This window comes from Ylistrum balloti, unplaced genomic scaffold, assembly GCF_031769215.1.
Source record: "Ylistrum balloti isolate Yb309-2 unplaced genomic scaffold, AGI_CSIRO_Ybal_v1 Utg370142, whole genome shotgun sequence".
NCBI lineage: Eukaryota > Metazoa > Mollusca > Bivalvia > Pectinida > Pectinidae > Ylistrum > Ylistrum balloti.
The window spans coordinates 129412-153395 of record NW_026782148.1 but is presented as its reverse complement, the minus strand read 5'-3'; the positions used below and the strand labels follow the sequence as shown (position 1 = coordinate 153395).

At 33.7% G+C, this 23984-nt stretch overlaps 2 protein-coding genes and 1 long non-coding RNA gene across 5 annotated transcripts; 1 reads left to right on the top strand and 2 right to left on the bottom strand.

The window, feature by feature from the left end:
- Nucleotides 1-1870: 1870 nt before the first annotated feature.
- LOC132550732 (queuine tRNA-ribosyltransferase accessory subunit 2-like) lies at nucleotides 1871-10490 on the bottom strand. The gene is made up of 12 exons (XM_060214825.1): nucleotides 10446-10490; nucleotides 9577-9809; nucleotides 8826-8907; nucleotides 8367-8430; nucleotides 8044-8148; nucleotides 6438-6608; nucleotides 5902-6001; nucleotides 5086-5174; nucleotides 4194-4294; nucleotides 3831-3959; nucleotides 2588-2713; nucleotides 1871-2314 (listed from the first exon to the last, which is right to left on the bottom strand). Exons 2-12 carry the CDS (start codon nucleotides 9695-9697, stop codon nucleotides 2197-2199), a joined length of 1206 nt encoding a protein of 401 aa, XP_060070808.1. The 5' UTR covers nucleotides 9698-9809; nucleotides 10446-10490; the 3' UTR covers nucleotides 1871-2196.
- A 254-nt stretch (nucleotides 10491-10744) lies between these two features.
- LOC132550759 (negative elongation factor E-like) lies at nucleotides 10745-17160 on the top strand. The gene is made up of 10 exons (XM_060214852.1): nucleotides 10745-10827; nucleotides 11128-11200; nucleotides 11764-11822; nucleotides 12625-12699; nucleotides 12936-13010; nucleotides 13387-13438; nucleotides 15018-15177; nucleotides 15651-15705; nucleotides 16070-16178; nucleotides 16494-17160. The coding sequence occupies exons 1-10, from the start codon at nucleotides 10747-10749 to the stop codon at nucleotides 16568-16570; spliced, it is 816 nt and encodes a 271-aa protein (XP_060070835.1). The 5' UTR covers nucleotides 10745-10746; the 3' UTR covers nucleotides 16571-17160.
- Nucleotides 17161-17165: 5 nt separating this feature from the next.
- LOC132550761 (uncharacterized) lies at nucleotides 17166-23916 on the bottom strand. Of its 3 annotated transcripts, none has more exons than XR_009554227.1 (3): nucleotides 22066-23916; nucleotides 20796-21961; nucleotides 17166-20743 (listed from the first exon to the last, which is right to left on the bottom strand). It is a non-coding gene; the product is annotated as an uncharacterized LOC132550761 (long non-coding RNA). The 3 variants fall into 3 exon arrangements; XR_009554228.1 differs by having other exon boundaries at nucleotides 17166-20953; nucleotides 21006-21961; XR_009554226.1 differs by having other exon boundaries at nucleotides 17166-21961.
- Nucleotides 23917-23984: the final 68 nt, after the last annotated feature.

Below are 23984 nucleotides of genomic sequence, written 5' to 3'. Positions count from 1 at the left end.
ACTATTTTAAAGATACATATATAAAATGTAAAATTTCAAACTTATCTGTGTTTTTTATCTTTGCACAAAGCCCCTAATAATACATGGATAATACATATTTAAATGAACCAAACTAAAGTAGTGAAACATAAAGTTACAGACAGACAGAAACCAATTGGATTAATGAATTAGTAAGCACTAGTTTTACCCATAAGAATATATTTACTATCGATCATAAGAATGCAATAATGCTTGGTAATAAGCCCACCCATATCTGTTGCTATTCAGAAGCATTAACAGGCATTATTTTCAATGTCCTGTAATAAGCTCATCCCTGATTTTAAGGCAAAGGTTATGTGTTGATCTGCTTGACTTTTTGTTCAATAGATATGATATTTTTGTATTTACTGTCGAGTAGCTAATACTTTTGAGTGGTTTAATTCAGAGCCAAGTACCAAATTGGCTGTTTTCAAATATTTTCTGAATTCAAAAGTAAAAGGTAATGGTAAATTGCACCAAGCTCAGGATGATCAAGTTATTATCTTTATTAGCCCACCATCATCAGATGGTGGGGTATTCAAATCGCCCTGCGTCCGTGGTCCGTCCGTCCGTAAACAATTCTTTTTACCGCTATTTCTGGGAAAGTACTGGATGGATCTTTCTCAAATTTTATATGCAGGTTCCTCTTGGTCCCTAGTTGTGTATGTACCTTTTTTGGACTGATTCAAATTCAAGATGGCCAACAGGCAGCCATCTTGGTGTTTGAAAGTAAAAGTTTGTTATCGCTATTTCTGGGAAAGTACTGGATGGATCTTTCTCAAATTTCATATGCAGGTTCCCCTTGGTCCCTAGTTGTGCATTGTACCTTTTGTGGACTGATTCAAATTCAAGATGGCTGACAGGCAGCCATCTTGGATTTTGGAAGTAAAAGTTTGTTATCGCTATTTCTGGGAAAGTACTGGATGGATCTTTCTCAAATTTCATATGCAGGTTCCCCTTGGTCCCTAGTTGTGCATTGTACCTTTTTGGACTGATCTGAAATCAAGATGGCTGACAGGCAGCCATCTTGGATTTTGAGAGTAAAATCTTGTTACTGCTATTTCAGAGGAAGTACTGGATGGATACCTCTGATATTTCATAGGTATTGGTTTCTCTTGGTCCCTAGTTGTGCATTGTAGTTTTTTTGGACTGATTTGAAATCAAGTTGGCCAACAGGCAGCCATCTTGGATGTCGACAGTAATACAGCACAAGCATATTTTCTTCGATATTTTATCATATTGATTCAAGACCATGTCCATTATCCACCTGTAACTGACTGCTATCTAATAATACTTTGGGATCTTTTCAAATGATATTTGCTAATAGGTGCTTAATAAAAATATCTTGTGCCATCATTGAGTACATTCAATGAAGACCAGTTCATGAACATTTATAAAACCTGTAACACAAAAAAAAAAATCTTCAATAACTGAAAACAGATCCTCAAATGGTGGGCGCCAAGATCCCTCTGGGATCTCTTGTTACTTATGTCTTCTGGTTTCACCCAAACATATGGGCTTCTTCAGGACAATTTGTGGTGTGAATCTTACTGTGAAAACTTGATATATATATATATATATATATATATAGACTGGTGGAACAAGCTCATAAAAAGTTTAAACCAGTTTTAGACTCTGCAATAGAGTTATGAAGAAGGATTTACGAGAAGAACGGCGTTGGCTCAACACCACTAAAGATTGTCAGAATTTACATGTAAATCCAATTGAGCATCTGTCAGTTTGAACAAAAACATTTGATCTGTTGGTGACAGGTGAAATTTAAATTCATTTTGCAATTCTTTAAACATATTTAGAAAAAAAAAGGTTTAATGAACCGAAGAAATATGGCTATGGTAATAAGTAAATTACAATACACTTGTGAAATATCTCTGCAGTACTCTGTTATTATTGTTCTTCCACACCTAGGTTTTCATCCCACTAACACCTGCTGTAGGTTTCTCACTAAGCACTAAACCTGTGTAGATTTCACGATGTCATTGTATATTTCATCACAGCTATTGACTGATTGACATAATTTCCAGCTTAACAACATTTGTTGATATGTAATATTTTCCTAGTTTGTCTGATGCCATGAAAACAACTAATGTTTCTGATTATAAAGTATGTATATTTCCTGAAGATCTGACGTTTTTCTAGTGATATAAAAGCATGCCACTATCAGCTGTTGTTTCCAAGATTCTGTCTGTTTATATGAGTTTTTAATTGTTCATATTTGTCATCTGCCAAAGCTTCCCGGATTGCCTCAAAGTAGTGGAAATAGTGCTGGAAGTTGTGTCTGTAATGTAAAAGTTCCATAAGACAATTTCAGTATAAGTCAAAGTCATCATCTTGTAAAACAAAACATACTTTTTTAAGGCTTAAACAACTTTTCAATCTTTTGAATATGATAACATCTGTATGATACATAGAGTGTTTCAAGGAAATGCAATATCTGTACCTGGTGTACCATGTTACTGACCCATAAAGCATGTCATCTGTAAGCTGAAAATAGATTCCCTCCTGTAAATTACTGACCCAAACCAAAGCAGTTTCAAGTAGGAAAACTTACATCATCAGCAACACAGACCCAAGCAGTTCTGATGTATTCCGTAAGTGGTTTATGTAGGCTCTGGAGAAGTTTTTGCATGTGTAGCATGAGCAGCCTTCTAACAAAGGACCAAAGTCTTCAAAATATCTGAAAAAAAATTATCTTAATAAACATGAAGCAAACTCCCTATACATTGTAATCCTCTGACAGAAATCACTGTAAACCATCAAATCAATTAATTTTTGTGATGTTCAGAATCTTAACGTCAGCAGCCATAACACTTGTCATTTTTAAGTACCGATGTGGATTGACTTCATGAGGAAATATACTTATAAGTTATTCAAGGACACTAAATATGTGCACCTTATGTTTTTTTTTTTTTTCCATTTAAAAACTCAATTTTTGTACACATCCAATTACCTTCAAGTATGCATATTTTTGAAATACACTGTACATGTAACTACAGGACATATCAATACTTCAAACAATACACTGACAGTAACATGTATGATGTTTGCTGTTGGACAGACAAGTTCTGTATACATGTGTATACCAATCACTGACAGTCAAATTTAATTGACCATTGCTCAAGAGTTTGGTGACAGCTGTGAGGACAATTACCTCTTATTTACAGAGGACATTTTTCCTTTTTTAGTATGTAAACTTCACAAAAGTGAAATCACAAAAATGAATAGCTAGGAAGTATCATTTTTTACTATACCAGATTTTAAAAAAGTCTTTAAATGATACTCCAATGTAGCAAGCATCTGATTTTACATAAATTAGTTGTCAACAAAATGACTGCTTGATTTTCTTTTCCCATTAATCTTGAAAAGTTCAACCAGTGATACCCACCCAAGCACTGATCATGCTTGGTAACTTTACTTTGTTATATGGATAAAACATGCAACTTGAATGCCAATATCCATGAATCATACATCATCAAGGACAAAAATGATAAGAATTTTTTTACCTGAACTCTCTCAGGAATAACATGACTACAAGGATCCCCTCTACATAAAGACCATCTCTCTATGAGGACTGATATTAAATATCACCAAATGTTGCTATAGGTGGACAGAGAGAAGACTTCAATATTGTTTGTGATCAGTATTTTCTATTTCGAGTTTGGATGAAGGTTTACGAAACAAAAACAAGGAATCAAAGGAATCAAAAAATTATGTTTGACATCTTTATACAGACTTCCTGTACATTATGGCAGTTGATGCCCTTTTCGTGAATTTTATGACAGATTTGACTATACCTTTTATCATTGAGATCTATTTCCCATCCTTTTTGAACAATCTTGTTCCCGTTCATATTCTCTGGGTTAGCTTTGTGGATGAAGTTGAACACTAGAGCAGCCCCTCTCTCTGTGACAAGGTAAGGATATCTATTGACCTCAGTCAAGGAATATAAAACGAGGTTTAAAATCTCAGAAATTTGCCAAGCCTCCTCAAACCACTTTCCCAAAGTGTCACTTTCTAAAAGTGTTCACTCAAAACAAATTTCAATCTTACTGTCCAAATGCAGGTAGAAGTTGAATAAAATGGATAACCAGTTTCACTTGAGCAAAATAGCACACAGCACTCTGATTGACACCATTTTAAATGATCATGAAGGATACGAACTGTCCAATATGTCCAGACCTAACTCTATCGCCTCTAGGACCTGATCTGGAGGGAGCGCTGCATGCATCAGTCGTGGTTTGTCATCTGGAAGACAATCCTATAAAAAGAGAAACCTCTGAGGTAAGTATAAACTGGTATGATCCAGCTGGACCTCTGAGGTAAGTATAAACTGGTATGATCTAGCTGGACCTCTGAGGTAAGTATAAACTAGTATGATCTAGCTGGACCTCTGAGGTAAGTATAAACTGGTATGATCCAACTGGACCTCTGAGGTAAGTATAATATGGTATGATCCAGCTGGACCTCTGAGGTAAGTATAATCTGGTATGATCCAGCTGGACCTCTGAGGTAAGTATAATCTGGTATGATCTAGCAGGACCTCTGAGGTAAGTAAAATCTGGTATGATTCAGACCTCTGAGGTAAGTATAATCTCAATTATCGTGTCATCTGAGTTTAGTTTAATTTAGTATAATCAAGACTTCAACCCAACCTCTACAACACACAGCATGCTCTGACCTAACCAAACTAGACTGTATCCTCTTTGGATAAAAAAGTGTACTCTATCTTTTCTTAAGTGAACTCTTCATGACATGTAACCTGTCTATACTGAACCCTGTTCACTAAATCATCTGTCTAAATAAAACCCTATGCTATACAGTAACATGTATACACAATTTCTTTGATTCAAAGAATAGCAGTTCTTACATCACGACCAGTAGAAGATTTGAGTTTCATTTTGATGACTATACTGTCCCTTTCATCACACAAATGACACTGATGACATTGATATGTAAACTGCATATGAATCCTATCTATCTGTATAGATATTGGTATAGTACTGTCACACAATAAACAGATCAAATACACAAATTCTTGTGTCAACTTACCACTGTCTGTTTCAATATGTCTTTAATATCAGACATTTTGAAAAACTCTGTCTTTGGTCCCTGTGTATGGAATCCTTCAATAACAAATCCTGTATGAAAAACAACCCAAACCTTTACTTAAATTATGATTATGGTTACAGCATTCATCAATAGATTAGGCACAAGTGATTCTAACTTACAAACACAATTACCATTTATGTAATTGGACTTAGGTTGGAGCTTTGTTTTAGTGTTGTTGGCTTTGTTAAGAGGTGTACTCAAGACTCTTGAATTAAAATTGAAGCTCTGTCTGTTGAATCTATGGTAAAGAATCTGAAATAACATCCAAATTTTGCCTGTAGTATTTTTTTCTTTTATTATTATCATTATTTATTTTTGAGTTCCCACTAAACCAAATCAGAAATTGGTCTTCATGTTGATATCATTAAACTATGTACATACCAAATTACAGTTCTATCTCTGTATCTGTTCAAGAATAAATGAGCAGAAACTAAATTAAGATGGAATTACAGCCAAGGGTAACACTACATGACCCTTAAACAAGAAATGGCAGGGGCATAAAAAAGACTAGAATTAAATAGTTAACAAGAACCCATGATAAAAAAACCTGAAACTAATTAAGTAAAGTTAAGGCTTACTTAAAAATAAGAAACACAAACTATCAAAAACATTCAAACGATGATTTTTTATTTTTTTTTTTTTACTATTAACTTATGGATCAATTATCCATATGGTATAACTTTGGTAACTTCTGTCCCATCTAAAATTATATTTTATATTGATATGTTTTGTAATGATTACACCAAACATTCTTACCTGCCACATTTCTAGACCCAGTTTCCCGAGCTGAGCGACATCTCTCAAACATGGAGTTACCTCCCTCTATTACACCAAATAAGGCTGCGTCCTTTAGTATCTATACCCAAAGTGAAAATAGACAACATTTTGTAATACCCAACTCTTGAATAAAGACTTAATCACCTGATAAACAAAGTCAATAAATTACAGACTATTAATGAGAAGCTAACAGATTGATATATCCTGGTACCTTATTTTATGGTGTTTAGGTTTTAGGCTAATGGTATCTATGTCAACAACAAATTTTTAATAACTGACAAAACTAAAATCTGTGTTCATTTCAGAAGACTTCCAGTAATAACTACTACAAAAATTTAATTCTGCTTATCAGCAGAAAAGTTTCCTTTGTATCTACATACATGATATTATATCAATAATGAAATACAGTCTTTAGATTTCATTAATACATAACACCACATAAGAATTACATCATAATGTGATGCCAAATCCATACTCACCATTCTGAATTGGTATGTGCAATTTCTGTAACTAACCTCAGATTTGGGTAATCTCTCCAGTATTTGGTCAAGGTAGGACAATGTCCTAGTCACAGACTTGTTCGTCCTCTTCTTTGCCGCCTTGAGATCTGTGTCCCCGTCACTCAGGGCTTGGTAAATGTCAGGCTTGAATGCTTCTTGTACTCGCATAAACATATCTACATCCATCTAGATCAACAGTTCAACACAACATTATGAAGAAGTCTGGTAATCAAACATGTACAAAATATAAGGGGAAAAAACATCTTTAGATTGCAAGAGACATGACCCTTCACTGATGGAGTCAGACTTATTTAAACTAAGTTAGATTTAGTATTTAATTTGTCTAGGGTTCAATTCACCCGATCAACCAGACAGGATCTAGTAAATCAGCTCCAGGGAGATCCCTGATCTATCTCATTACAAAGTTTTACTGATCACTGATGGACTACAACATTAATGATCATGTGGTCAGTAATTATGAAAAGAAGCACTTTATATGTGGAAACATTTGACACAGTAAAAATGTCATCTGTTTCACGCTTCTTGTCATCAGAGCGAAAATAACAGGTGGGTGAATGACTTAAATTACAGCTGAATGTATTTTAGGGTGAATATAACAATGGGTGAAAATAAACAGATTCATTTGAGGGTGAAAAGAAAAACATTGAGTTAATGTATCCTTGTATACAATATTATTTACAATAAAACATGGGAATCTTTCATGTATAAGGGTGGTATATATAAAGATGTTACAATTACTAAGGTTTCTCAATACGGAGTATTGAATGAAGAACAATTTTCTCTCATCTCAGTAACACTGCTCTAAGTTTTGGATTTACAAGAAATAAACAAAGGTTGTAAGAGACAGGTTATGCTCCCATATTGGGGAAAAATTTACCAGATGAGTATAAAAAATAACAAACGTCAATAAAAGAGTTATGATTCTTGTACACTGACCTCCTACTTATTGAAATGTATCTACCTATGAAGTTTCATGTTGATATCTCTTTTACTTTGACAAGATAAAATTTGAGTATAAAAAATAACAAAGGGCAATAACTTCTAAATTATTCAAAAGAGTTGCACTGCAATTTCTTCTTGATGAGATTTATCTTTATATGAAGTTTCATGTTGATACCTCTGATAGTTTTTGCATTATGCTTGGACAAAATCATGATGGACAGACAGACAATGCGGTGACTATACGCTCTCCATCCAGGGAGCATAAAAGAGTCCATCAGAAAAATGATACCCAAAATATTAACGCAATGAAATCATGAAAATTTATCATAATCTTCTCCCAACAAATAATATCATATATATTTAAATTCATTACAGCTATCCTATCTAAGCAATGTGCAATTTAGTCTTCATATTACTGACTAAATGAGTGTGAATTTCCCTTCATCTGTCTTTTATTTAGTCACCTTCACAGAATTGTTTCAATTCTAGCTGGTCTGGTAACATAGTGAAATGCAAAAGTTTATATCTTTGCAAGAACATTTGATAAAACGTGACCACAGTAACAAATATCAATATTTCATAAACGCCTGTCAATCTTTGTATGAACTCTTAAAATGTGACCTCTGTAACCTATACCAATCTTTCAGTAGATAATTACTTTGACTTTGCCTGATTTAGTCCACACACCAACAGTTGCTGTATCATTCTGTCCTGACATCACCTCTGTAGCGGGATCATGGAGAGCCATGTACACAATATAGTCCTGAAAGATCAAATCAAACTTTACCTATTGAATAAATTACTGTTTAAAATATTTTGAATAGAATTTCAAAATCAAGATACAACACTGAATTCCTCAATACTTATTAGATTATTTTGTGAATTCCAATATAGAAACAATTCATTATATTTTCTTTCTCTTGTAAACAGTGATACCGTTAGATTTCGCTTGACTGAAACAAATAAGTTAATAAATTATACCTTCATATTTGCAAATTTTCCGATTCCTTCCTTAAATGCCTCCAAGGTTTCCTGATGCTCTACCCTGAAAAAGAAGATGCACACCTTTACTACACAAGTCTACATAAGTTAGTTGTTAAATATATCAAACAAATGACAGTTTTATACTGGACAATGTAAAATTGTCCTTTAGTTGGGTGAAAGTAATAATAGTTAAATCATTTATTAATGATACTGAAAACATCTATGGTAATGCTTAGTACAGAATAACAAAATGAAGACAACGTAAACCACTCTTGCAAAAAAAAAAGGGGGGATTTCTCTTAAATTCTGAAAAGTGCACTTAGTACTGGCACTTAGTATGATTTTGTATTTAGCCAATAACATTGCTCTTGTATAGCTAGAAAAGATTGACCTCAATACCACTCTTACTTTACAGAGAACAAAACAAGAAAGGCATTAGAAAAAACTTGTACTTACATGTTAGTGAGAGACATTTGTGCCAAAGGAGGTAAATACTGAATTTTCTTTAACATATCTGCTGTTAGGTGAGGGGCACTACCTGTCATAGAAGTAAATTTTTGTCATCCTAAATAAATATTTTTTTAAAAAGAAAACTATAGCTACTAGATGGAATCCAGGAATTGACTTTGTTTCTTACTTTGTGACCTGGCTTTGGGTTATGAAATTTTGTCTTTCTGCCACAATGTTTGCCCAGGTGTTTCTGGTAGCTATATTTGACATAAGGCAGACTGGCAGAATAAATATCTTGTATGTCGATCATCAAATAAGAGTATTAAAAATTCAAGACAGATATATTGCCTTCATCATCTATGTTAGTGCAGTCTAATCTGCCCTAAGGGTAATCTCTATGCAAAACAAAAACCTGTCCATAAAGGCAAACTCTTTATAAAACAAGTAAAAAAACTGTTTATAAAGACCATCTGTATATATATATATATAAAAAAAAAACAGGATATAAAGGCCACTAAGTCTAATTAGTACAATTTGTAATCACATAAATGGTCACCTGCCTTATAGGCCATTTCTTTACTCCCAGTAGTGGCTTTTACAGACAGCTTCAACTTCACATGAATTTGATAAAGATTTTGCTACAAAGCATTACACTTATTTCACAATGAACTTCAGCTTAGATTCATACATGATTTGGAGTTTGGAAATTATTAATTAACATTAAAAATTCAGCTTACATGAACTGCTTTTTACTCACCTCTCCTAGTATACAGCATGCACATTGGGGTATCAACTGTCTTTTTACCATGTAACCCAAATTCTGACATAACACCCAAGCGACATCCTCCATTCTTTACGCTGTTCACCACAAACTTCATATTTGTAGTGGATGAACAGGTTTTTTCCAGTTTGATTTACCAAAGAGTGTTCACTTATTCACTGATTCATTGCAGAGACTACAAAGAAATCTCAGGATACAAAAGTTATATTCTGAAAAAAAAAAGAAACATACTTATGAATTGTTTCTGTACCAATTGAGACAACGAAGGTAGTAGTAATATGATAATCCACCATTCTACCGACCCGGCAGCACAATGTAATAACATCTTTGTTGTCAGAGCTACAAAATTACAGCTACTATGACGCATGCTCCAGTAAGTGAGTGACAGAGACAGTTGTATTCAATACCGTGTACAAGTTACACAGACCCACTCCTTCAGGGCTTATGTTTCATTTTGTGTGTAACTCCAAATTACGTCTACAAAATTTAATACTCTATCCTATTCAGTGATTACGACACTCTTTTTCATATAGGGAATTAGCCACTTTTAAGGTTAGTTGCTACACAGAGATGATTAATTTGAAATGATTATGGACATTTTTCAAAGGAAACTATTCAGTGATTAATTTTGCACTGACCATCATGATGATGTGATATACATGTAGTATTGTTTTATTAGAATCTGCCTGTGTTGGATGTAAATGTATAACGAATTTGTCAGCTGTTTGTAGCTTATTTATACTTCGATAGTGGTTTCTATTCACGTTTTGCATGTCATATTTCACTTAAGTTATATTAAACGCCTGGTAAACAATGTAAATATTAATCATGTTTCCATAACAAACCTGTTTGTCTGTACTGCACGTCAATCTCATTTGTGACGAACCGAAACCGCTATTGGCACGTGTGTTTACTGTGAGAATTTTAACTTCCGGTTTTATAGGGGAGCGCCTCTTTCATAATAAAATACTTTTATGAGTGCAAGCAGTTGGAAAAAAACGCAAACGATTTGGAAGTATAATAAAGTAACAAAGATGAGACAGGAATCATGACAATTAATGTTTCATTACACATATTTTAAGTTCCCGAATTTCATGGAATGGTCCCTTTTGCCGACATCCGTGTTTTAGCTGTGTTTTGTTCAATATGGTTTACATTAACTTTCCTGCTCGATTAACAGACGAAGAAGAAAAGTTACGACAAAAATATGCTTTGCTACGTAAAAAGGTGCAACTATATGACACTTTCGATATTTAAATAAATACTTTTGTGTGTCCTATTTGAGTATTATGATACTACATTTTTATTTATTTTGGTGTACAGAAGCAGGGGTTGTGTCATGCATCCCTGTTTGTACTATATATCTTGCTAGTACCAGTGTAAATATAATATCTTAATATTCAAACTTAGCGTATTAAAGATTTTGTATTTATCCATTCTTTTTTTTATTTGAGTACATGGATTTATTTTTGTATTGATTATCTATTACTTCATCGATTTAAAATTGGTTATGTTTCAATCTTTCAGAAAAAAGTACTACAAGCTTTGAAAACAGCCAAACCAGAAAGGGAGCCACCAGCACAGCAACCAGCAAAAAGACGTAAGCATTAAGATATAGCAGAAAGTTTAATGGAACTATTACATAAGTAAATGTACATGATATCTCTTAACTCTTATAAAAACAAGAGGGGCTTAATATGTAGGAATATAACTTATGTGAGCATTTAAACAAGGCTTCCCTATATTATAATTGTTTAATAGATATAACATATGGGTGAGTTTTATATAAATGATTGTAATAGTTCAGTTTAATAAAAATCAATATGACATGGGTGCAATTGAAAGATGCTATAAGTAATTTTAACATCATTATAATTCACTAAAACTGGTAAATTAAGATTTATTTTCATTCATTAATTTTCTGGTTTATATTTGAATTTTGACTCGTAGCTGAGTGTCATACCATGAATACCTTAGTTATTAATTAGGTTGATCACTGTTACCATACCTAGCAACAGTTTCAAGGAGACTTTCATTGATGTGTTTGCAGCTCATCTTTAACTTATAAATATTAGAGTATCAATCTAAAACTACACATCTGACTCTAATTGATCTATAGCCAAACTTTTCAGAAACTTACCAATTACTACATGTATTTTGTAGCTGCTCCAGAATCAGCTGAAGATGCTAAAGAACAGGCAAAGAAATTGTTGAAATCGGGTGTAAGTTTCATCTTTATATTTACATTGCTTTTCCTCTTTATGAATTAATTAAAAAGTGTCATTAATAGGACTATAAATGACATCTATGGTCTGTCCATTATAACATCATATTCAAAATAGCCTCTGTATCTAATAGATCATGCTGTCAGTAATGAACAACATATTATGATTTAAACAGAGAGCAATATGTTTAAGACGAGTACATATAGGCATTGAACTGCCTTCGTTTAAAGTCCTTTGGTATTGATAGCCACTAAAATGACCAACATTTGCAGGTACACCAATTCCATAATATTTTCTTGTGTTTAAACAAAAACAAAATTCAAATTATGCTTAATAAAGATGGCAATTGCCAATAATATTTGTTCTTATATAAATTCTTGGTAAGAGAGGTAATTAAGCCTTAAAGTTAAAGAAAAAAAAAACCATAATAGAACTTTAATAAAGAATGCATTAGCTTTCTATAGATATTGAACACACTGTCAGCCAATTGCATAATCGATTAACTACGTTTGAAAGCCTCACCAATTTCAACCGATAATCAATTACTGATTTTAACCGACTTCCCATCACTAAAAAAATAGAATTTTGCAAGGAAGAGTCTGAAGTTTAAACATTGGTGTTTATTATACAAGTTAAATAATCTTCCATCTATACATGTACCTGGATTGTCATAGAAAATTTTAATGTCACTTACATGTATATCAAAAGAACCTTTCTACAGGGGACAATGTGGAGGATCTCTCAACATTACATTCCATTAATTATACTAGGTTATTATCATTTTAATGCTATCTTCCAGGCAATCAAAATTGCTTCTGACAGTCAGGACAAACATAGCTTCAAACGCTCCAAATATCTTGAAAAGAAACTCAAGGTAAGTGCATTGTTGAACATTGATCAAGTCACTGCTGTTTATAAACAAATCTTTTAGAAAATCATTTTATCAATATGCTATTTAGTGAATCTCATTGAGAATTTTTGTGTTCTTGAGAATATTCAGATAAAAATGTGAAGTTGGTACATGTTCCTTACCTAGAAGTGTTATACTGTGAGTGCATGGATAAGCTTTGTTTGCTGTTAGTTAGATTATTTGTTTTCCCCTCCCTGCAGGATCCAGAAAAGACTCCATCAGCCGTGGGTTTCCAGCCCTTCCAGGCAACACATCCAGAGGAAGAGGAACGAGAGGTACAAACATTCAATTGGGGAGATATTTTGTTATTTTGGAGACAATGCTAGAGTAGATATACCTGAAATTTGCTGAGGTATGCCTGTTTGAAGAAACTGCCATTTAAATGAATTTGAATTTTTGTTTTCTTCGTTTCGTTTTTTAAGAGTTTACCAATAATTAATGCTTTTTCCTTGACAATTTTCAGAAATCCATCAACTTATTTGCAAGTTTCCTAGAAATATGAACACATACCTGTAAAATCCTATCATTCACTTCACATTGCTTTACGTTGACATTGTAGCAAACTGATCCATCACCTGTTGGTAAATAGAATGGCATCAGTGTAGCAAACTTATGATTTCTGTACATGCTATTCTTTTTCCTTTGTTTTAGCCACGCCCAAGACAAAAAATGAGAGCACTTTACGACAACTTTGTCAGTGGAGGTAAAATTTATTTGTGGTTGTAATATTGTAATAACCTGTGGTTAAAGTACACAAAGGTTTTTTATTTCTAACATTGATGATATAGAGTTCAATTGTGAAAAATCTAATCAATTTGTAACTTTGAATCTTGTTCATATTATGGTACATCTGAAACTTTGGATCAAAATCCAGACTGCACAGTCTTGCCTAGATTTATACATCTAAACCTTTATGTTCAGTTACTATCAAAGGAGGAGTGAACTATACATGTTCTGCAAACATTCTCTAGTTTCTTTTATTTGATATTTATCCTTATCTTCATTGACACATTACGATGTTGTATGATACAGTGACACATTACAATGTTGTATGATACAGTGACACATTACAATGTTGTATGATACAGTGACACATTACAATGTTGTATGATACAGTGACACATTACAATGTTGTATGATACAGTGACACATTACAATGTTGTATGATACAGTGACACATTACAATGTTGTATGATACAGTGACACATTACAATGTTGTATGATACCGTGACACATTACGATGTTGTATTATACAGTGACACATTACAATGTTGTATGCTACAGTGACACATTACAATGTTGTATGATACAGTGACACATTACAATGTTGTATGATGCAGTGACACATTACAATGTTGTATGATGCAGTGACACTTTACAATGTTGTATGATGCAGTGACACTTTACAATGTTGTATGATACAGTGACACATTACAATGTTGTATGATGCAGTGACACATTACAATGTTGTATGATGCAGTGACACTTTACAATGTTGTATGATACAGTGACACTTTACAATGTTGTATGATGCAGTGACACTTTACAATGTTGTATGATGCAGTGACACTTTACAATGTTGTATGATACAGTGACACATTACAATGTTGTATGATGCAGTGACACATTACAATGTTGTATGATGCAGTGACACTTTACAATGTTGTATGATGCAGTGACACTTTACAATGTTGTATGATGCAGTGACACATTACAATGTTGTATGATGCAATGACACTTTACAATGTTGTATGATGCAGTGACACATTACAATGTTGTATGATGCAGTGACACTTTACAATGTTGTATGATACAGTGACACATAACAATGTATGATACAGTGACACATTACAATGTTGTATGATACCGTGACACATTACAATGTTGTATGATGCAGTGACACATTACAATGTTGTATGATGCAGTGACACTTTACAATGTTGTATGATGCAGTGACACATTACAATGTTGTATGATGCAGTGACACTTTACAATGTTGTATGATGCAGTGACACATTACAATGTTGTATGATGCAGTGACACTTTACAATGTTGTATATTTGAGACAATATTCCTAGTTACATTTTGGTATTATATAAAAGAAAAAAGGATGGTTGATAAACAAATTCTGTTGTAATAATCTCAAAGTTTTGACAGATTTTTATGTGATATATTCTTTAGACTGGTCAGCATTGTACTCATTATAAAGATAATGAGCCGGTTAACAGTATCTTTGTCTATATTGATATGTTCATTTTATAACCAACTTCGGTGATCTCTAGGTTTTGGTGAGAAGAAAGAACGTGAGAGTCGAGGAAAGGAGCCACCACCGCGAGGAAACACTATCTATGTCCATGGACATGGTGTATCTGAGGAAATACTGAGGAAAGCTTTCTCCAACTTGGGCAATGTCATCAATGTCAACATGGAGAAGGACAAGAAGTGTGTAGCTTTGTGTGACCTTCAGGTTATCTAGAAAAATGACATATGAACTGACGGCGTTAATCTTTTTGTTCACTTTTTATCTTAATTGTTTCTGGACTATGTTTCGCTGGTTAAACCTCAAGCTATAGTATTTGAAGCCTTTACATATTCAAATCAGGGCCAATGATGGTATCTTTATGTTTATCACAATCAGAGGTCAGTGTAAAGAGAGCCCTATACCAGTGGATATAGAAAATGGTTGCTCAACTTCAAACTTGGTTGATTGAGAAGCATGTGTTTGTTTATAAGGGTCAGAGGTCAATGGTGAAGATAACATCTTACATCATTACCCAAATGCATAAAAAAGAAAAAAAATATTGGTACAAGCTACAGTACATTATATATTTAGATGGGAGGATCAGAAGGTAATAGTTGACTTTTTGCTTTACAATTCTAGTTTTGATTCTGATTAATCTTTCTCATTTTTTCAGTGTTGGTTTTGTGACTTTTGAGAAAATGGAATCAGCAGATTCAGCTATATCAGAAGTAAGTCTTAATTTAGTGATGATGGGAGGAAAGATATTAAGTTAAAAATAGCCAAGAGTGAGTATTTATATTGGTAAATGACCCTGTCCATGCTGGAAGAAGTAAAATCGCAAACACTAAGCTTGTTTGTAATTTTATGTTATATAAACACATATTTCATATAATCATGCAGGTGTTAAAATTTGTGCTATTCTTACAGCTTGTTCAGTGTTTTCCAGCCGATGAGATCAACAGTGGATACCATTGTGTATGATGCAAGGTCAATTTGATGAGATTTAGCACTATGGACATTGTATTGGAATTATTTTTTGAGGTATTGAGATTTCTGTTGGTTTCATGTTAATTGTTTGATATCTGATTTAAGGTCAACAATGCCATGATAGATGGGGTACAGCTCCGTGTTTCCATGGCAAGGAGACAACCTACATTTGAGCAGGCTACTGATCCATCAACAACATCATGGTCTTCTATAGGTAAGAACAATACCTCTTGGCATTTTAATGACAGCAGTGGTGTGCATATGGGTTACCAATATAAACATCCAATGTGATAATCATATTTGTAAACATAGCTGTATTCTGACTTACACGTCTCTATCAAACTAAATGTTCCAATGTAGTGAAAATGGCATGAAAACCTTTTGTTTCATGTTTTGGGTGTATGATGCTGTATTTATACTAAATTAAACCTGTAAATTTCAACTTCTGTACATACAACTGACTATTTCATTTCATTATTTTTCTGACAATGAAGTAAAATAAACTCTTTAATTACTCAAAATTTTATAGCTGCAAGTTCATCACAGAAGGGATCCCACAAGGACAAACGAGCTATGGTCAACTATGACGAGCAAGACATATTTTGATCAAGCTACATGAGAGGTCAAAGGTCAACTGTGATGAGCAAGACATATTCTTATCAGGCTACATGAGAGGTCAGAGGTTATACATCTCCAGAATGCTGTTTATTCATGAGGTGCTTCAATTCCAGGATTCCAAAGACACTTTCATTTGTAAACTTCTGAAGAGGAAGAACATCACAAGCATTCCTCCTTTGACCAATGCTTTAGGAACTGTCAATAGCTACATTTCATGGCTAAGCTGTTGTAGTTGTAAAGAGTATTATGTGGACGATGGTCAATACTTTCGGAGATATGACACAACTGTTGATAGCCCCACAGCTTACAGGGTGTTACCAGTGTGTATAGTTGTTTGGTTTCTCAAAGCCATAAACAGGTTCAAGTCACTTGTTTTGTCATCGTGTATTGTGACATGGCTTACAGTTTTGTACTACGTACCAAATTTTGCAAAACTTGCGTTAAACTTTCAATAATTTGTAAGTCAGCTGGAAGTGGAAGTAGAACATGCCACTGATTTATTTTTCAACAGGACAGTTAAAACCTTCTGTGGGTTGATAATGTCATAAAAAATAAATACATAAATGAAACAAACACAACGTCATAGTTTTGTATGATTTATTCATAATAAATAATCTGGCAGCATACCAAGCACATAGGGTGACAATGTCTAGTACATGGGTGTTGTCATGCTGGAATATAAAGTAGTGTATTGTTCACTATGAAACAACCAATGAATACATATTGATATTGTACATCATACTGTACGTATACCACTGGCAATTAAGCATGCTTAAACAAATATATCAACCATGTATTCATGCCAAACCTGAAACCATAAACAACAGTCTAGAGATCCTTCAGGATTTAATGTACTAGATGCATTCTGGAGACTAATTTGATTATATTAACATTAAATATTATTCACACCAAGTTTATGGTGCACTACATTTAGTATGTACTATAAAGTGCTATAGTTTCCTCACTTTAAAGACTTGAGTTGATTTAAGATATTTGTGTAGATAATTTTACATGTATATTTGGTGTAGATTACTAAGATAACTGAACCAGAATGTAACATTACACTGCTATACAATAATTCCATCTCTACTTATCAATGCTATCTATCAATATCTATATTGTAAATCTTGTACATTGATATCAAGTGACACTACTGTGTAACAAAAATAAAAGATTTTTGAAAATATCATAATTCACATGGAGTGTATACTACCTGTGTAGTAGCCTAATTTATCTCTCACAGATCAATATACATCTGAATAATGGACAATGTTTATATTCAAAGCGCATTTAAAATAGAAAACAAATCACTTTAGATTGCATGGGAACACTGGCTGGAATAAGCCATGGTAATGAAATATAGTGAAAGGCGAGTCACTGGTAAATTTCACAGTACTTGGTAGACTAGAAATCAAAGCTAAGACATTGTTATGATTATACATGTATTGCTACAAAGAAGCCACATGAGGTACAGAAACTTGTACACAGCAAACAGATCTGAACACAAAACACGGTAGTGCAGGCATATAGAATGGTTTTCAATTTATTAAATGATGATTATAATTGGGAAAATATGCTGCAAAAGTTTATGTAATGAAATTTAATTTATGAATTGCTAGCGTAATACCATGACAAACTTAGCACTGACTGAAATCATCGATAAGCATTCATGTTATAATGAGAGCACAACCTTTAACTTGAAAAAACAAGATATCCTTCACCTTTCTATAAAACACAACCGTGAACTCACAGACAGTTAACTTACATCACATCATTATCTTACTGTTATGACCCATCATTGGATATACAATATCATGGTGGTTATGACCTTGACCTAACTCACTTTCTAATGACCTTGACCTGACATGCACAGAATCACATGACCCGACACATTCAACACTCTTTTGGATCATTCTTCTGAATGATGTATTAAATCCAGCCTGACACAAATGTTACGTATACCACAAAAATAATGTGTCAGTGCCTATCAAGGTCACAGATTGACAATCTTCTCAAACTATGCAGATTATTTATATGCATGTGGAAAATATTTCATTACATATGATATAAAGTGCTTTTGTAATCATACATATGGAAGACATGAAATTAATGATATATCAAGTTCAGTTGTTCCGAACTTTTTTTAAAAGTTACCATTGAGTGGTGACAATTTCCAATCAATAATCTAAGAAAATAAATGACATTCAAAGCAAAATTGATACTCCAAATATATCAATCTGACCTATCTCAACAAATCTATACCTGTGAAATGATAAATAATAATAAAAAAAGTTGTATTTGAAAAATTTCAATAACCACTGCTTCATTCTAACCAAACTATGAGCAACATTGACAAGAAGCTGAAGCTGTAACATGTATCCAAATATACTCTTATCATTATAAACTGTATTATGACAAAGAAATGAAATTTTTTACAGAAAGTTACAACACTGATAATATCTTCATTGTAACTTGGCACAAAATCCTGACCCAATGTTTGCATGTGTGCATTTAATGAAAGTATTCTCATATAAATAAATATAGATGTTTCCATTTTAATGTTGTGGCTCAAAAAATACTAGGAACTTCACTTATGTTTATATATGATCATTCTGAATGAAAAGGTATGCAAATGAGGTCAAGATTACCAATATAAATATCAATATTCATCAATGTGAGAATAACATTATTTGAAGTACTTCTTAATCTAAAAAGACACTTTAGTCAGGTTTGGATTTTTGACCATATTACAACAGAGTCATTGCTCCTAGTAAACAATTTATGCAAAAAAGTTCACAAAAGCCATGATTACTTGACATATAAATCCTTAAATGACTTGTTTGACATTCATAGCACAATGGCCATCTTCTACAACTTATCAATAAATTTGTAAAATTTTGTTCTGAGAGACACATATTCTGTAACTGGCTAATTTAAAACTTTTTGGTGGTAAAAATTGTCACTTTAACCTACCTCAATATGAAAACATTCTAACTAATGAATAAAACATTAAAACATAAACATCTGTAAATGAACAAAAATTTGAAGATTCAATACATAGAGAAAATAATGCCTGTTTATTGATGGACGGAAGGAAAATGCAGGAAGTGAGACAGTTTTGTCATGTGGAGATTTGTTCAGGCTTCAATAAAGATCTTTGGAGGGATGTTACATTAAAGCTGTTAATATAATAGATAACTATTTCTCCAATGTCAATGAGCAGGACAGAACCAATGTAAATGATAAATACAAAATTTAAACAAAAACATTAAATGCATGCACCAAATTTTAAACAATTACAATATAAATCATAAATTATTAATTAACAATGCTATAAATTAAACAAAATATGACTCTATAAGGAATTCAAATTTTTGGTATTAATATAATAGAATGCAAAAAACATGTAAAATCAACATAATAACTCAAGCGAATATGGCAATGTTTTCCAGTGTAATGCTACGCGAGGAATGGTTTACATCATCTCCTGACTTGTAAATGTTATATAATTCTATATCAAGGAAGTGAAGGTATTTAGATAAAAATCATAGAACTTCACACCAGTCAATATTGCTGTATAATGCAGTATAGGGCAACATGTCCTAATAATTTAATTATTATAGTGACTCTGATGTCAATTAGACCTTCAACTTCTACTGTGTGTTACAAATTATAATATGTTGTTGGATTTAGTCAGTATGGTACAAGTAAGGGAGATTTGATTTAAATAATATACATCAGCAGCATCATAATGCTGTATGTATTCAGAAATAAATAAAATAAATAAATATCAAGATCTTAATATAATGAAATGTATCACAGATTTCTAAGAAGAGACAAAATAATCTTGGAAGTAAGATTGCAAATTCCAGATTTTGCTAAGTCTGTGTAGACCCGAGTGTTACAGGTCTGTGGAAGACCTGAAAGAGTTATGGGTCTGTGTAGACCTAGAGTGTTACAGGTCTGTGGTAGACATCGAAGTATTATGGGTCTGTGTAGACCTGAGTGTTACAGGTCTGTGGTAGACATCAAAGTGTTATGGGTCTGTGTTGACCTGAGTGTTACAGGTCTGTGGTAGACATCGAAGTGTTATGGGTCTGTGTAGACCTAGAGTGTTACAGGTCTGTGGTAGACATGAAAGTGTTATGGGTCTGTGTAGACCTAGTGTTACAGGTGTGTGGTAGACATGAAAATGTTATGGGTCTGTGTAGACCTGAGTGTTACAGGTCTGTGGTAGACATGAAAGTGTTATGGGTCTGTGTAGACCTAGTGTTACAGGTGTGTGGTAGACATGAAAATGTTATGGGTCTGTGTAGACCTGAGTGTTACAGGTCTGTGGTAGACATGAAAGTGTTATGGGTCTGTGTAGACCTAGTGTTACAGGTGTGTGGTAGACATGAAAATGTTATGGGTCTGTGTAGACCTGAGTGTTACAGGTCTGTGGTAGACATCAAAGTGTTATGGGTCTGTGTAGACCTGAGTGTTACAGGTCTGTGGTAGACATGAAAGTGTTATGGGTCTGTGTAGACCTGAGTGTTACAGGTCTGTGGTAGACATCGAAGTGTTATGGGTCTGTGTAGACCTGAGTGTTACAGGTCTGTGGTAGACATGAAAGTGTTATGGGTCTGTGTAGACCTGAGTGTTACAGGTCTGTGGTAGACATCAAAGTGTTATGGGTCTGTGTAGACCTAGAGTGTTACAGGTCTGTGGTAGACATGAAAGAGTTATGGGTCTGTGTAGACCCGAGTGTTACAGGTCTGTGGTAGACATGAAAGTGTTATGGGTCTGTGTAGACATGAGTGTTACAGGTCTGTGGTAGACATCAAAGTGTTATGGGTCTGTGTAGACATGAGTGTTACAGGTCTGTGGTAGACATCGAAGTGTTATGGGTCTGTGTAGACCTGAGTGTTACAGGTGTGTGGTAGACATGAAAGTGTTATGGGTCTGTGTAGACCTGAGTGTTACACGTCTGTGGTAGACATGAAAGTGTTATGGGTCTGTGTAGACCTGAGTGTTACAGGTGTGTGGTAGACATGAAAGTGTTATGGGTCTGTGTAGACATGAGTGTTACAGGTCTGTGGTAGACATCGAAGTGTTATGGGTCTGTGTAGACCTAGAGTGTTACAGGTCTGTGGTAGACATGAAAGTGTTATGGGTCTGTGTAGACCTGAGTGTTACAGGTCTGTGGTAGACATCAAAGTGTTATGGGTCTGTGTTGACCCGAGTGTTACAGGTGTGTGGTAGACATGAAAATGTTATGGGTCTGTGTAGACCTGAGTGTTACAGGTCTGTGGTAGACATGAAAGTGTTATGGGTCTGTGTAGACCTGAGTGTTACAGGTCTGTGGTAGACATCGAAGTGTTATGGGTCTGTGTAGACCTAGTGTTACAGGTGTGTGGTAGACATGAAAATGTTATGGGTCTGTGTAGACCTAGTGTTACAGGTCTGTGGTAGACATGAAAATGTTATGGGTCTGTGTAGACCTGAGTGTTACAGGTCTGTGGTAGACATGAAAGTGTTATGGGTCTGTGTAGACCTAGTGTTACAGGTGTGTGGTAGACATGAAAATGTTATGGGTCTGTGTAGACCTAGTGTTACAGGTCTGTGTAATTCTGAGAGTCTTATAAGACTGTGTAAACCCAAGTGTATTGGTGTGTGTAGACCTATAATTTAAATCTATGAATATTTCATGAATTACATAGACAGTTATGCTGATTATCATATCATCAAATGGACTGAAGACATAAATACATTAAATGTATATACATGTTTTTTTTTTAATGAGCATATAAAACATCAGGTGTAAAACACTGATACTCGCTTTCAATACTCTTATAATAAGGTTGAAAGTGCAGTAAATAATGAATAAATAATTGTTCTCTCAAGTGCAAAAATCATAAATCTTGATTAAATAAATTTTATTGCTATATTATTGAGCTAAAGCAGAGCTACAGAGTCAAACTGCTGATGGAACCAAGCACCCTGTACCATACACATAAAACACCATTAAACCTCCTACCATGTATTAAGCCAAACTCCCAGCACCCTTTCAAGCAGCAAAGACTTTTAACTTTCCTACGTCAACACTGGTCCATCATTACCAATAACATGCTAAAAGGCAAGAGAACTAGGTGCTGACTACGGTATACAGAACATGGTGTATAACGAATATCAGTGAGGAAAGGTAAAACTAAGCAAATAAATTTGATACTGTAATCAACAACGGTCTATCATATATTTTTCAAAAATTACCAAAAAGTAGCAAGCAAGGTTGGACATCTAACAATGCAAATGAAAGAATTCTCACTGTAATTAAATTAAAAAATACATCAAGAAATTTGTCTACAGTGTACATCAATACCACATAACCACAGAAACACTGCCAACATCAATACAGCAAAATTACTCACCATAACACATTACAAACAAAAATTTGCTATGTAGTTTATCAATCCAGCTGCCAAGCTAAACCTAAGATAACTCTCTTTTATTACATTGTCTTGTACTGCTACAGAGTATGTAATTTAGACAACTTTGTTACACAGAGTATGTAATTTAGACAACTTTGTTACACAACAGAGTATGTAATTTAGACAACTTTGTTACACAACAGAGTATGTAATTTAGACAACTTTGTTACACAACAGAGTATGTAATTTAGACAACTTTGTTACACAACAGAGTATGTAATTTAGACAACTTTGTTACACAACAGAGTATGTAATTTAGACAACTTTGTTACACAGAGTATGTAATTTAGACAACTTTGTTACACAGAGTATGTAATTTAGACAACTTTGTTACACAGAGTATGTAATTTAGACAACTTTGTTACACAACAGAGTATGTAATTTAGACAACTTTGTTACACAGAGTATGTAATTTAGACAATTTTGTTAGACAGAGCCTGTAATTTAGACAACTTTCTTAGCAGTATAAATAGCTAGATTCATCATGGCTAGTGATTGATGCAATAATTTAGCATAGTATACACATGAAGGATTTTGAAAATCTACTGAACCAGCCTATGCTACATTTTTGTCCCCACCACACATGACCTAAGAATTTATTAACCCTCTGGATGAGACTGGTGGACACATGATACATACATCAGCTACAACATACAGGACACTTTAAAACTGAAGTATAATGAGTTATGTTTTCTGCTTAAAAATCACTGACCATTTATCCTTCAAACAATATATTTTTCAGAGAAGTATTGGTTCCAAATCAGATACTGACTTTCTGTGTCCAGCTCTTAATTTGAAAATGAAAATCATGAAACTCCAAACCTTTCATCACACTTTGACAAAATTAAGATAACAGAACTATCAATTCAATGACATCACCTTGACTATTAATCAGATTCCTCTTAAATCAGACCTGACCTCCCACCCCCACC